The sequence below is a fragment of the Homalodisca vitripennis genome, chromosome X (assembly GCF_021130785.1).
Source record: "Homalodisca vitripennis isolate AUS2020 chromosome X, UT_GWSS_2.1, whole genome shotgun sequence".
Classification (NCBI taxonomy): Eukaryota; Metazoa; Arthropoda; class Insecta; order Hemiptera; family Cicadellidae; genus Homalodisca; species Homalodisca vitripennis.
The window spans coordinates 12,205,568-12,222,120 of record NC_060215.1 but is presented as its reverse complement, the minus strand read 5'-3'; the positions used below and the strand labels follow the sequence as shown (position 1 = coordinate 12,222,120).

Sequence of the window (16,553 nt, the reverse complement as noted above, 5' to 3'; positions counted from 1 at the left end):
ACTAGCCTTATCTACTGACCAACTCTAGCGCTGTCTTGGTTTGTCGGAACAACCTTCCTCGACAGAGGCCAAGAAAATTAATCTTACTCCGCGCAGTTCTTAGTGGAATAATAGATACTGTATTTCTTGTGGTGCTGAATTTATATTCGTCATTTTTTCACTACTCTTTCTTCTGCAGGTATTTTCGCCTTGAGGTACCTCCAGAGGAAAAAATTACAAAGATCTTCGTCAAGGGAACAACACTCTTCATATTCGATTGTAAAAAAATGAAAAAAAATGAAATGAAAATTTGTTTATTTAAACATGCAAAGTTAGGGCCTCATGGCCCTTTCTTACACTTAACCTGTAGAAAGAGAGAGATAATTGTAGGCTGAGAGAGATATATATAACGACTTTATGTAACCAAAGAGACCTTCTCCTTGACCATCAGAATTCGATCCCCAAAGCTAACGGTAAAATTTTTATCTCGCAGGATAATACCTTCAGTTTTAAGAGAAATTACTCGTATATGGAAGACCCGTCTCTCGGTGTGGGTACATATTGACCTGCCCAAACTGCCGGCTCCTCTAAAACAATTTTAAGTTAGATACTCTTACAAAAAATATTATTTACACAATTGCAGAAATCCGTTCAAATTGGTTAATTATTTGTGAAACATTCCTACGTGCTTAAATTACTGCGTTATGAAATAAGAATACTTTACCCAAAACACAAATATTTTTATTTTTTATTTATTTAAAAAAAATGGAGAGGCCTATCCCCTTTTAAGCCTTATTCTGTCCGCCCTCGTGGGCCACTGGCCTGTGCGAGGATCTTATCAAACAGAATAAGGGGCAGAGTCGATACAGTACATGGTCGGTGGTACTGATAAAAAGTGCAATGGTCACTAACAGGATTTGAACCTGCGTTATCTCTAACTCAGACCCAAAGTCCAACGACTTAGACCGCTCGGCCATCGGCACTCCCAAAGAAATTGTACTCGTAGAAGAGGGTCTTTATGTAACGAGTCTTATTTGGCTACTCCTCTATTTATATGTTAACGCAAAGCGCACCTAACGTATATGATGATGTACTTATTTATTATACAAAAGTCTATTGGAAATGCACTTAATTATACTTGTCTTGAATGAGTTGTAGTCTGATATGTTCTGTTTTTTCCAGAAGTTGGCCAAGCGTATAAGAATTCCGAGAATATAGTATCATAAACTTTATCTGCCTTTTTGTCTAGCATAGGCTATATAGATTAGGCAATAAGCCAACTGTTTCCCTAAATAAAGGTCATATTTGTTATCGTTGTGGAATTTGTGTTCTAGTGCTAAAAATGTAAATCATGCATAAAATAATCTGAAGAGTAATTCATATAGATATGTTTGGCAGTGCTAGCCAAAATGGGAGTGTTGATTGCTGAGCGGTCTGAAATGTCGGACTGTGTATATGTGCTAGAAATAGTGCAGGTTCAATAAGGCCTTAAAGGAGAAGAGCCTCTCCTTAAAAGAAGAAAAGGTTTACCGTTAGAATGGGTCGTGTAACTACTACTTATATCTTTATATTGCGATATAGAGAGACTTTTTTTATGTGCACAGTTCAATAGCATGTTGAGCATCTGTAAAAACACTGTATCATCTCTCTAAACAATGTTATTAACCCTTAATCTGTTGGCTTCACAATTCCGTTATTTCTCGAGCTTCTAAGATTGTTGATAATTGTATTTTACCTCGCAAATCACATTTTGTTCGTTAATATGCAAAACCCATACCAAATATGCAATTATAGTCCTGTTTCACTTCTTCCAATGTAAATATTAAATAAAAATATAAAGACTTACACCTTCGCACAGCGTTGTCTGTGATCTTTGCACGTTTTATCAGTAGTTTCGATCTTGTACTGTATTGACTCTCTTAGTATTCTGTTTAATATCATCCTCGGGCAGCTCTGGGCTATGAGAATGGGCAGAATAATGGAGAAAAGAGGATCGGTCCCTCCTCAAAACAAATAATTTTGATAAAACCAATGTATTATTCTTATTATACCTAGGCTTTTAATTCTAAGTGTGCATTCTTTTTTTAATGACATTTGTATTAATCATTCATTTTACGATATGAATTTCCTGGATACTACATATTCTTGATAAACTAGATTTCCTGGACAATCGACAAATTTAAAAATATAGAACTTTATACAAGTTTTTTGTAAAAACCAAACATCAACGAGCAACATGTTTGGAAAAGGTTTGTATCCATTCTTCCTCTGCCTGCTTGTAGGAATTAGAATTCCTGAGTAATGATAATGAGGAGGTGGAAGTGCACGGCGCTTGAGTGCAGGGCGGCGCACAGCGGCGAGGGGCGGCATGGCAGAGAACGGTAGGACAATGGGTGCCAGGCCAACAATAATTAAATAGGCGTCTGAAGGTGGAACGATTCAGGAATACATATGCGGTGGTGGGGCGGCCCTTCTCAAAGGATGCCAAAATAGTCGGATAAGTCGAGGTGAGAATGGTAATGTAGACAGATTGTTTCCCACACCGTGACTGTTATATGTATGTTGCCGACACGATATAACGTGTTCGGCCACACTCGATTTTAAACGTTATATTCCATTCATCGAGTATGTAGAGCCATGCAGGACAGCATAGTCAGAGTCTGCAGCAGCCCCAGGGCCACTCCGTGCATCCCTGTAAAGGCTGTGGTGAAAGGCCAAAATCATTCGTTGGTTCTAGCTACCGAGTCATACACTCCTTTTCATTTTGTAATTTCTCTTTTATTTAAAATACGCATAACCCTTAAACTAAAAGATATGCTGCCCCTTAACAAAACTCTTACTCTCCATCCAGAATTACCTTCCCACAGTTAGTGTCAAACTGTTTATTGCTAATAGACAAAATATTTCATAGCACAATATCGGTGTATCCGAAACGAAGCTATGCAAATTAAAATACGTTATGAAAACTAATATCTTAAAGATGATCTACATTCAGACTATGAATTTATTTACAGTTAATATGGTTGTACTTTAGCTTGTCAAAATGTTAGTAACTCAAAAATATCTTAAATGATAAATATTCTTAAAAGCTAATATTACAATAAACTAACATACAAATCAATAAAGTGTTTCTAGAAAGTAACTATTTATCCAATATAACACCCAAGTACTTGAATTGGCTACACTTTTCTATTCTATAAAGAAACTATTAAATTGCATGAGTGCTAATGGTATTTTATAGGGAAATGTGTGTAAATATCAAGACATGTATTTTGTATTTCTTACATTTACTAGCATCTTATTATTAGACACAATTTTCTTCTATGTTTAAAGTTTGTTAATGTTACTAAAATTAGAACACTACGTTTGTACAGTTATACACTATAATTGTGTTAGTAACAATAAACACTGATCAACAAAATATCCAAACATATGGGGGTCTTTATGTAAGGAAGAAAAACAATGTCACTAGTAAACATATTAGTTTTACCATAAAAATTAAAGTTCAATAAATAATTTATGAGCAAGAAACATGTAACTGCAGGTGTCAACGGATAACTTTTCTAATAAGTAAAAATATAAACAGAAAGTCGATTAGTTGAACTACGTTGATTAGTTTTATTGATGAATTATTTTAACCTATCAGCTTAAAATCTATGGAATAAATATTTTAATTTTTAGGGGAAATACCCTGCATGAGTTCCACAAAAGTCTCCACAGTTTCATTTACAGTAATTGATTTACACTAATAATATAAAAAATGGTAGACTGTTTTACTTTTTACAACTGATTCTATTTCATGATCGTTAGAAGGTGCTATAAAGAAGGACCGCAGGCGTGAACAAATCGGTGGTAATATCCCCGTTACTGGAACATCAAAGTACTCATCACTTCAGCCAGGATATCGCAAGGATCAGAGGTAACAGTTCCACCTACCAATTCGTCCTGGTGGGAGTTTTATTTGTAGCCTGACCGGTTAAAATTGTTGATTATTACTACATTTTTGGGATGAATCACAATTAAATAATAAATTAGGATATTATTGATTTTGTCATGATAGACTAAGTTAATTTAATTCAAAATTGCTAAAACAAGTTATTCTTAACATTTAAAATTTTTGGGATGATCCACAGTCTGAATATCCTGTCTTTCAACAATTTATTTGATTTATCAACCTTTTAACTGTATTCATTGATAATATTAAATGGTATATCGACAAATCAACAATAACTGTTTTTTATATTATTTTAGACGACACATTTTGTTCTAATTCAGACTTATTTATCTACCTTTAACTACAACGAAATAGGTATTATTATTTGATTACTTATTACTTTTCACTGTAATGTTCAGTTATACCTAGTCATAAATAACAGTCTTAAAATAGTTTGTCTGTTTTGTTAGCCCACATCAAACCACTAAAATCTTTCAAATATTCTAATATTTGATTGCTCTTTCAGGCATTTGTGATTAGACCCTCTAGAGTTGTATTCTGTTAAGTGATAGGCACTATCTCGAGGGACGCTTTTCTTGCATCACCACGCGGGGTGAGCTGCCGCATTCCGCACTGATGCAGAGGCATTAGTAGATAAGATTATATTAAAACTTTAACTGACCCACATTATTGTAAAACAAGGCAAATTACTCTTCCACAGAATATAGCATTACAGTGTAATAATTTCGTATATGAAACTTTGCAAGGTTTGTTGTGGGCTAATAAAATAGACCCCGATTTCATGGTCTGTAATTTAGATAAACATCTCAAGCAAAAGAGTATTATCTGGTCGTTGAGATCAGGTACATGATTGTACGACATGAATGACACTGTTATCGTACTGACTCGCGTTACACATAATTGTCAAATTTCCCATCTCTCTTTGTGTAGATTTTAAGGTGTAAATGAAAATAATAAGACAAGGTATGAAGAACTGAATAATTTTTTAGGTTCTATTAACAAGCTTTTTTATTAGTATTCACTAAAATAACTACATTTTGAGGTATATAATAACAAGGTGGACAAAAATTTCTGAATTACATGGGCATTGCATCACCAGACTATTTCTCTTTTAACGTATGGACTGAGAAAGATTGTTGTCATTTCCAAGAATTGTTCGCCTATACAGTACTTCATTTAACGAACCTTTAAATAACGTTCTCAACTGATTTCTGTAAGCACCTTTAGTGCTTTACACATTCTGTCCTCTTATTCTTTCTCATATATGCACAATTATCACAATGAGTTTACCAAAGATCTCCATTAATTCCAGCAATTTCACACCCTTTAACTGAAACCACCCTGCACATGTCAAACTGCTCGAAGACAGCATTAACATTTCAATAATAAATTAATAGTAATACAAATTTGCTTGGTTCTACAAAACTAGCTATTTTAAAAAGAGAGGTTTTTATTACTTAAAGGTACACCACGCTAGTTTACTGAGTACCAGTAAAACCAATTTACGATAAGCAGACTTATGGTCACTTATTTTTGTATTTCTATTTTTCATCCCCTTCGGCAAATGTGCCATCAAGAGCCTTGCAGCCCATATTGCTTTATATTATAACTTTTCAACGATAACACTTGTATAATAGAAAAGTTAAACACAATAATTGGAGGATACATTAAATTCATAGTTTTTCCTGTAAAACTCCAGGTTTTATACATTATCAGCAAACTTTATAAGATAATTAGGCTATATCGAAATGTTTATGAAGCGTAGCATGTTCGGTAAACATCTGAATCAGACAACATCGACACGTCATAGTAGACTAAATCGTCTACGGTAATCATTTTAGACCAGAGACTTTTCATTTGGAATCTGTTTTTCTTTGTCTTCACTAATAATGTTGAGTTGTGCATTGACTATGTAGGTGAATTCCCTTTATGCGTCCATCATTAATATTTTTGACGACTTTCACTAAACGTCATCATCAACGATTTTGATTATAAACATTCATGTCTTTAAACTCATTTTGCCGATATTAATACCGATCAAACCACATCATAACTTAAGCCGTTCTAAAGCCTATGCATTTTTTATTATGTTTAGTGGTTTTTTCGATTTCTCGTACTTTGTACCAAATCTACATCATTTTCATCAGCTGTTGTTTCCAGCAAAATGTGTTTGCATTGTTTGCTGCTCAGATACGAACGTGTTAATTTCGCTGTGTACAGTCTATTTTGTGCTTGTTTTCGTTTCAGTTCGTTGTTAGTTAGTTCTTAGTTCCAACTTAGTTCGTTCTTGTAGTTACTAATTGTTAGAAATTATATTATTGCATGTAAATATTTGTTATGTTTTTCATAAAAGATAATCACTATTTTAACTTTCCTCTATATACGTAAATATTATAATTGCTAAACAAAACTAACAGCAATATATAATTCTGTATTCATGCCAAAATTTGCTACAAGTAGGCTATTCTAAATGTTGCATTGCTACTATATTTAGTACAAGAACATTGTTATATCAATGTGTTATGTTACTACCGCAAGTGAGACTATATTTCAAATGTGCACTTATTCATAAAAATATGTTTTTCAAACAATTATTAATATAAACAGTTCAACATTTCTGTCTTCAGGACAAAATTTCCTTCAACTTGGCTATTCCGAATATGTGGAATATTTGAAATAAATGTTCATACTTTGTTGCAAATTTTGTTCTTATTTTTCGTTTAACTGTTTTTAAATTTCTAGAAGTTGTTTTTTTAACTTCATAGACACACAGTCTGAAAGCACAGTTCTTTGCACGAAAGTGGTATATAAAACTTTATATAGTTGCTATTTATGATAATATTATTATAAATTTTACAAGGACAGTCTGCAAACCACAAAAAATGCATTACACAAAACATGATGGACGCTCGGAGGAGTGGATTGTTGTCTGTGTAAAATTCTCTGGTAAATTCATACTTGTTTAATGGTTTCATACTTAATCATGTTTATAACCTCAAATAAAGAAATAAATAAGAAATAAAGAAATATTTCATTTCATTTCATAACCGAGAGATATCGGTGGCGTACGCTGATTCAGATTCTATCACTTATGAATAATTTAGGGGTAATTTTGGGAGATCGACTCGTAGAGCGACTCTTCAGAAATGTGGAGCGCAGCTGGGAGTTGGGGCCGCGCGGTCCAGGCAATATTTATAAATGCGCCACACTATTAGAGCTAGACTTCAAGCCCAATTGACATCAAAGCGTGGTGAGAACCGAGCGCTAACTTGAGTGTGCAGACAGAGAGATGATTTATTGGATCGAGCGGTCGGCGCGACGTACCGAGGCGAGGACAATAAGAGGGTGTCGAGCCGACACGTATTCCCGAGGTACACATACACACACGCGCCACGACACCGGTATCGCACTTTCATTACGGTCTCAGCGCTAGAGAGAACATTTCTAGCAAATTACGATGCCTACTGCCAGTGCAGATATTCTGTACGCAATTCTGATCAAGAGATGTATAGCACGTTTGAGAATGAACCACATCTCGTGTCTCCTCGATAAAGAATTTTATCAATGTAATATTTGCGTTCCAAATGGCTAGGGCCCATTTGGAATTCGTCTGTACGTTTAAAATCGTAAATGATTGCGGAATTAGACTATGGCAAATCCATCCAAAATACTTAAGTGTTGTAACGTTATATGTGAAGTATTTATGTATCAGTATGTGCCGTAATACAGACACCTCCACTATTTTCAGATACTTCAGCATATATGCTAACTATGATGCATCTGTAACCGGCTCTGGCTATCCAGTGAGCAGTAGGTTATAAAGGTTCTTTAGGTTCTTGTACCATTCCGCTAGAGCCCTCTTGTTAACCAAGTTAGCCACTGTTAGTGAGTAGAGGACTGTAACGGGTACTGCGAGCTGGTATTAAGATCTAGGATTCAGCTAGTCTCGCAGTCAGAGACAGTGTCTGGAAGCTTGACCCCAAGTGCCGAATTCCTGAAAATTTTGGTAAAATTCGTCAGTACTCGAGTAGAGAGTTTCCAGGACCTTGGAGGAATAAACCAACTAAACTATTCTTGGGATGCCACTTACTATTGAGTTCTTCTAGCCTTCAGGACGTCTGACGGAACAAGAGTACTGGATTATGGCTCACCGCTGATCGATCCGTAGCGTATACTCTCTGTGGTCTTTGCCGCTGTCCACGGCAATGGTTAACCTTCTACCGTACAGTGTGGACATCAGTCGACTCCGACAGAAGATCGAAATAATACCATAATTTTAGTCCTCTCTAAAGCCGGATCCTATGAGCGAGGGGAAGTATTTTAAAATAACTGGATATGTGCTTCCAGGGAGTCCAGGAGGTAGTGGCCTGGAAAGTGGAGACGGCGAGGACGATGAGGCTGCAGCCCCTCAAGTGTCCGCCGCCAACAAGACTCGGCGTCGCCGCACTGCCTTCACCAGCGAGCAGCTAATGGAACTAGAGAGGGAGTTTGTCGCCAAGAAGTACCTCAGCCTCACAGAACGGTCACAGATCGCCAATGCGTTAAATCTCAGTGAAGTACAGGTACGCAATTAACGGAACAGTTCGACTATCTCTTGCTCATGAATTATACAGAAATTTGTTTTTGCTTTTCTAACACTTGCATGTAAAACAATGCATATTTTACAAGAAAGGATAAAAAGTAAGAGAAGTTTAAACAGTTGTAAATACTGAGTTTACTGAACTGTTTAAGGTTATTTTATGAAACTTAATCTAGTTATTCGGAGTACCGGTGACCGAGCGGTCCAAGTCGTTGCCGTTTTGTTCTGAGAGATAGCGCAGGTTCAAATCCTGTCTGTGACCGTTGCACTTTTATCAGTACCATCGACCTTGTACTGTATCGACTCTCCCCTTATTCTGTTTGATAAGATCCTCGCACAGACCAGTGACCCATGAGAACGGACAGAATAAGACTTAAGAGGGGATCGGCCTCTCTTTAAAATATATATATATATATATATATTTAGATATAGAATCAATTGCTAGCTCGAGCATAATTGAGCGTTTCAATAAAAATACTACGGCTCTAATTTCCTGCAGATTACACAATAGTAAATTAAAACTTGTCCATGAGTAGAAGGCCAAGTCCTGCCTTTACTTGAGTTACTCAGAACAAAACATGAACTCTATAACCATTACTGATAAACCCTCTAGCCCCAAGATCAAGTTCAAGAATACGATTTTGTTGTTTGGAAACAGGCTTTCTTTAACAGTGAGCGGTTCACAAAATTCAAATTGCCTACCACCACCCATATAAGCCGGTCCCTTTGAAATTCGGCATATTGAAATTAAAGGGATACGGGAATATATTTAATTTGTTAAGTAACAAAAATTACAGAGCCCCCCTCCCTCCATTGATAATTAGCCAGTTTTCCCAAACTACGTGACAATCTATGAAAAAACCAATATTTTTTAAATCAATGAAAGGTGGTTTTAACTATGGGAAATAGAGGAGGTTACATAACTTATAAAATAAAATATTTTAAGATATATTGCAGTGGCGATTTCTGATAAGAATATTACAGTATACGAGTCAACGGAGGGGGGAGGAATCAAGAAAAGATAAGTAATTATAGTGTGATAACATGACGGTCTACAAAAGTGCCCACTATAAAGTTCTCCAGTTTCTTGCCCAAGAGGTGAAGGATACATGAACATTTAATATATCACAGATCCTATTTTTAACGCAAAAGCAAAGTCACTGTAACAATAATTGTGAAGGTTTAACTATCTGTATTCTATCCTTGTTGATAAATGATACTCGTCGTTACGTCGTACGTATATCGTTTTCTGAATAGTTCGAGATTAGGATTGTCGAAATAAGTCATCATGTATTTTCTTGTGTCCACACCTCCTCTGTAAATGACAAATGGTTTACTAGAGGTGTCTAGGGAACCATCCACGAGAGAATTTGAACGGAATGTTAGCAACCTATCCTCTTGTATCTACACTTAGTTACTTCAAAGTCCCCGTGGCCCACATATTGTGTAAAACTGTAAGTCTATCCTCATTTTCTCCCATTATTTGAACACCATTCTATTTTAGTCGTTGAAAATATTATATCTCACTCACCCCATACACGCTCATTTTTCATTGTCATTTGTCATAAAATAACCACATATCTCCAGTAAATATGAATCCTGAACTAAATGATATTTAAACATTCTCAGTAATTTGATGTATAATCATTTGAGTTATACTTGTATATTTCTTGCGCGTATTCATCAAGATATAATCGTTTGTTTCAGGTTAAAATATGGTTCCAGAACAGAAGAGCGAAGTGGAAAAGAGTGAAAGCTGGCGGGATGTCTTCGTCTTCAGGTGGGGGCAGTCATCGAGCCAGTGCATCGGGCGCCAGCAACGGCGGATGTAAGATCGTAGTCCCCATACCGGTCCATGTCAACAGGTTCGCAGTGAGGTCTCAGCACCAGCAGCTGGAGAAGTGTGGTCCAGGACTGGCCCACCTGCAGGGACTCAGGATACAGCCTCCTGGACCGGGTTGCTAACCGCGACACTCCCCTGCTGATCGGCAGAGTGTGCCCTCACCGGACGTCCAGGACTGGCCCACCTGCAGGGACTCAGGATACAGCCTCCTGGACCGGGTTGCTAACCGCGACACTCCCCTGCTGATCGGCAGAGTGTGCCCTCACCGGACGTCCAGGACTGGCCCACCTGCAGGGACTCAGGATACAGCCTCCTGGACCGGGTTGCTAACCGCGACACTCCCCTGCTGATCGGCAGAGTGTGCCCTCACCGGACGTCCAGGACTGGCCCACCTGCAGGGACTCAGGATACAGCCTCCTGGACCGGGTTGCTAACCGCGACACTCCCCTGCTGATCGGCAGAGTGTGCCCTCACCGGACGTCCAGGACTGGCCCACCTGCAGGGACTCAGGATACAGCCTCCTGGACCGGGTTGCTAACCGCGACACTCCCCTGCTGATCGGCAGAGTGTGCCCTCACCGGACGTCCAGGACTGGCCCACCTGCAGGGACTCAGGATACAGCCTCCTGGACCGGGTTGCTAACCGCGACACTCCCCTGCTGATCGGCAGAGTGTGCCCTCACCGGACGTCCAGGACTCCGAGAGCTAGAAGGAAGGTCCGGCAGCCCGCCGACTGAAGGAGGCGGGTTCAGAATCTCCGACTACACCGACCGGAAGGGTGTCGAGAGAACATGTCTGGGAGGAGCCAAAACTCTTCTCGGACACAAGAACCTTCGCGGCCTCGCAACTTCAGCAAAGCCGTGTGATTCAATGTGCAATGTAGTGTATATAATACTTTAAAAACTAACTAAACTGAACATTTAAACAATATTGCTCTGTCGTTTGACTTAGACAGAAATGACTTCAAAAATAAGCATACCTGTTTTTTATCCTTGGTTGTAACAGTGCTTCATATATTTTTGTCCTGGAATTTCAAAGTGCCATCTCGAGTTAGAGCGTGTTTGCTGTCAAATTGATAACAGGAAGTAGAGTATCGTAAGTAATATAGTGTGACAGCCAGAAAGTACGTACAGTACCTCGATGGGTGAAATCTGCCACTTTGACATAGAACTAAAGTTTTGGGTTCCGAGTTGCTGGTCTCTATATTCAGCGTATGTACTAAATATTATTGAGGTAGTGCAATCGATTTTTGGCTCGGAAAATATTCTTTGTGGTTAAATGCATAGCCTTTTTTACCAATTCAAGTAAATTACAAGCATTCAGATTATGAAAATTTTTAATCATGTCCAAATAAAATCCCCTGAAAATAAAATTGTGAAATTTTTACACCATTTGCATGAGCTATAGCTTCGGGGAGTGATTTCTTTTATTTATAACAAATTTAATTTTTTTAACAAATTATTGAAAATGTCTAATATAGAAAGAAAGAAAGAAAGAAACTTTATTTCTCACAAATAAAAATTACAGATACGATTTTTATAAAATTTTACAAACTAACCAAAAAACATTACATTTACTTACACATAAACAATACATACATATGCAACTAAAACTACTTATAACACTATCACTATGAGAAATAAAGAGAAAAACTCCAAGGCAAAGCCTGTTTGGAGTAATAAATATCATAAAATTAACAGAAAACTAGCAGCTTTACAAACAGTACAGTAATATTTTAGTAAAACTTATTTATTTTTACTCTACATGAAGTTCGTGATAAACACAACTAAATTAATAAAAAATCTTAATAAAAAATTAAATCTTAATATATTCTTGATTATATTTAAATACATAAATACAGTTTCTTTAAGTTACAAATGAACTTAAAACACACCATTATCTGAAGCTATAGGACATGTACAATACTGTGAAAATATCGCAGTCTCACCTTCAGCCATTTATTTTCGCTAGATTACAAAATCGTCAAAATGTCCTACTTTAAATACCTGCAATTTCACATATAAATATAAATAAATAAATTTTCCTACTTTTCCGTACTCTGGAAAGTTATCTTAAAAGGGCTGTTTAACACATTTTCCAAATCCAACATCGATTGATCCACTTCACACAACGTGTCAGCGCGTAGGACCTAGTTTTGAAAATACTCCGTTTTAAAAAGTTAACAATACTTGTACTCAAATTTGAAACTATATAGTGTTATAACAAAAAATAAATACGTTTCAAGAACTCGTGTATATATAACATTTCACTTATTGAAATGGAAAGAACAACAGATAAAAAGCTTCTATATTTCATGGGATTTTATACCCCCATCTTCAGGAAGCATAAAATAGGAATATAAAAAGAACAGTAAAGACCACAGTAGTAAGAAAATAATCACAAAATTTAAATACTCAACTAAAACATTCAAAGACCCAGATGTTATATCAGTGGCACAGAAGTAAATTTGGAAAAGTTCAATTTACCTTGAAAATTGAAACCAATTAGGTATTTATATTTTAGAATTAATGTATGGACATGTTCGAGATTTTAAAATTTTAACTTATTTAAATTTTCTTCAGGACAAGGGAAGGCCTTATTAATCCCTTTAAGATCATAACACTCTTCACTTTGTTTTTTTTTTTTTTTTTTGCTCAGCAGCATGTTTGGCCAATGCTGCCAACGACAGAATGTGTTAAACCAGTTACGCTGCTTTTTGATTCCCTAGAGTTTTTCATAATTTTGCAAGAACCGCAACATGGTTTGTTGCACGGACATATACAAATGCCATCTTCAGTTAGTAAGTGAAACACAAGATTTCACATGCAGAAACATTTTCAAATAAGACACTAGGCAATCTCAAATGTAGAGCGTCTCAACTGCGTATCAGCTTATCGCCTGAAACCAAACACCGAGATCAGAACAAAACAACACAAACGAAACTACCAAGCACCAACACAAAACACGTCCTTCACGCAACGGTTAACTAACTGTAACTACAGACAGTCATGCAAGCGTGCTCAGAGTCATATATATATATATATATATTGTTGTGTTAACTTTTCTGATTGTTTAAATCTATGTTTTAGTTATTCCACCTAAAAATAATCATATATCTGTTTTAAAATGTGATGTTTTTCGTGTGCTCACACAAAACTAATGAATACAAATAATTTGAAATAATCTAACATCAATTTAAAGTTTTAAAAAAGTAGGAATGGAATGGTGGACAACTATTCACTAGTAATGGTGACTTCGAAGTTTACATGTAAGGAGTGATTTGTTTCGAATTGTTCCGACAAGTTCACATATGTTACTGTAAATGAGTGCGCAAAACTGGTGGATTTAGCAGCCGATATCAGGTAAGGCTCCTGTGTTCATAACATTTCTAATTCAATAATAATTAATTAAATACTAGGTTAAAAACGTAAACGCTTTTTAAAACCTAAATTAAAACTGTTTTTAAAATTCGAAAGGAAGATGGAGCTTCTAGATGGTATGCGTTAATCAGTACGAAATGTATGGGCAGACAACTTGAATTTTCGCGAAATCAAAGAGGATTTTCCACAGAAAAAGGAATTGACGTCAGCAGCTTAAGTTTGGGTTAAGAGGTTAGCGAAACGGTTAAATATGCTAATTGATAAATTAGTTGAAAACGCTATTGTTTTAGCTAGACACGCGATAAGAAGTCTCTATAATTTATTGACTGTCGTACTATTATTTACATGTCTGACGGTTGGTTATAAATGTGTTAATCTGATAATCACGTAAGTTTTTAGACAATTTTACGAGATTTCACGTTGCTGATGCAACTTAGCTGCTGCAGGATTAAAGTTTCAAAGATTGAACGAAAGCTACTCCGAAATATGCAAATCAACGTATTCCTTCAGCGCACCTAATCCATCAGCACACATTTTGACAATCTAAATATTTAGAATCGTTAATACCTAGGCCGCTTATTCCGAAGTACGATAAACTGACAATGTTTTGTACTCTTATTACCTACTCTTGTCCTGAGTAATCAATATACAAACACGATCCATCATCCACTAAAATTAACGTTACATTGAAAGTTATCTGATTAAACTAATTAAGAAAAATATAAATCTAAATATTTAGAATCGTTAATACCTAGGCCGCTTATTCCGAAGTACGATAAACTGACAATGTTTTGTACTCTTATTACCTACTCTTGTCCTGAGTAATCAATATACAAACACGATCCATCATCCACTAAAATTAACGTTACATTGAAAGTTATCTGATTAAACTAATTAAGAAAAATATAAATCTAAATATTTAGAATCGTTAATACCTAGGCCGCTTATTCCGAAGTACGATAAACTGACAATGTTTTGTACTCTTATTACCTACTCTTGTCCTGAGTAATCAATATACAAACACGATCCATCATCCACTAAAATTAACGTTACATTGAAAGTTATCTGATTAAACTAATTAAGAAAAATATAAATTTATAATCGATTAACATAGTTAAAATAATTGCTTTTAAGATTGTTTTGCTTTTTTTAGTATTTATTGCAACCTTATTTAGTGCCTGAAATTACTTTTAAAGTACCAGTAACAACAAAATTCCCCAATAAGATTCTTATAAAAGATAAAAGATATGTACTTCATTTGTTATTACCGGTATAGTAATATAATAAGTATCAGAAATCAAACATTCATTAGTGATAATATTAAATCAAAAGCTTTTTTAGATTTATCATAATAATGTGTAAGTGGTCTTTTAAATTTTCAATTTAGTTACTTTTAAAAATTAACATTTTAATATAATTTTAGATATCAGATAGTTTGCGGATACTCATGACAAAAATAAAACTACATTTTAAATGTTTCCGATTATATTAGATATTTTTATTTGAGTTATAGCTCATTGCCCACAGTAGGATTTCTGAAGTCTTTTTATCACAACAAGTTTTTACACTTTTAATATGTAGTTGATGTACATAGGACAAAAATTAATACACTCTATTCTTTTCAACAAAAAACTTACACAACCAAAGACTATAAATCTCAATACGAAGTGTAAATAGAACTGTACAGATTAGGTTATGAGTAGCAGTATGATAGTGTATGTAACGATTATTTGTTGTACATATTTATATATATGTTTTATATAAGTTAATTGATTTATTACACTGAAGTATTAATAAATGTAACAAACAGAGATGTTGGCGACTATAATTTCCTATTTTTAAATGTTATAAAAAATAAAAATTTAATTATAGCTATAACTGTGTGTATGAAGTTATAAATCCCCCTCCCCCAAGTACTATTGCATTATCCCTATTATTAAGTTTTTAATGTATAATTATTAGAATATAAGAAAATAATTTATACTATGGACTTTCTGAATAATATATAATACTATAATAAGTAAATTAGTATTATAGTATAAATACTATGCTAAAGAGCATTTGCTAATTGAGATCTGAAACACGACCTTTCGAGAACTCGTATAAGCTCTCTTCTTCACTTGTTGATCCATGATGTAAATTCAATCATGCCTAAAATCAACAAATAAAACTTGCAAATATTTATTATATTAATAAAGTAGCCTCGTACAAATAGTTCGAAAATGATGATATGTGGTGTACATTGTTGTATTCACACAAAGGTGTTACTTTCACGAAAGAATATTTTGCAATTTTAATACTCTAAAACTTAAATAAATTGTCACTGGTAAGTGATTTAGCCAAACTAGTAAATGTTATTGGTTAAAATAACAAAGACTAATCTTAATGGGTTAAAAGCAACAGTATCGAGAGCACTTGGCAGCTCAGGCAATGTTGAAGCCAAAATTGTTTACTTGTATTGCCATCTTGATGGCCAATTGTTTCAGCTTTAAAACATTAATTGACTGTTAAGTTGGCAGACAGTGGTTTGATGTGGCATTCGATAGTTTACCGTCCATGATTGCTCTGCACTGTGTTGGCTAAAGAAACATTACACAATTGGGCAGCTGAGCTATCCTAGACTGTCACTTGGCTGTCACGAGGCTGTAATATTCAAAACAATCATAGGGCTGCAATCTTGTAAAACAGCCACTGCATTGCAATATTCAAAATAATCATAGGGCTAGAATGTCTAATACTCTTGTTGAAGGCAAGGCACGGGTTGTAGGTTCTGATAAAAGCTATATGATTATAACACATTTGTTATAATTTATTGTTA

At 35.4% G+C, this 16,553-nt stretch overlaps 1 protein-coding gene across 1 annotated transcript in view; it reads left to right on the top strand.

Annotated features, from left to right (window-relative positions):
- Positions 1-11,868, top strand: part of LOC124368691 (homeobox protein unplugged-like) — a 41,648-nt gene extending 29,780 nt beyond the window's left edge. Inside the window, exons 3-4 of the mRNA XM_046825988.1 lie at positions 8,282-8,496; positions 10,221-11,868. Of these exons, the coding sequence (XP_046681944.1) occupies positions 8,282-8,496; positions 10,221-10,478 (473 nt within the window). The 3' untranslated portion in view covers positions 10,479-11,868. The remainder of the gene's footprint in view (positions 1-8,281; positions 8,497-10,220) is intronic.
- The last annotated feature ends 4,685 nt before the right edge of the window (positions 11,869-16,553 follow it).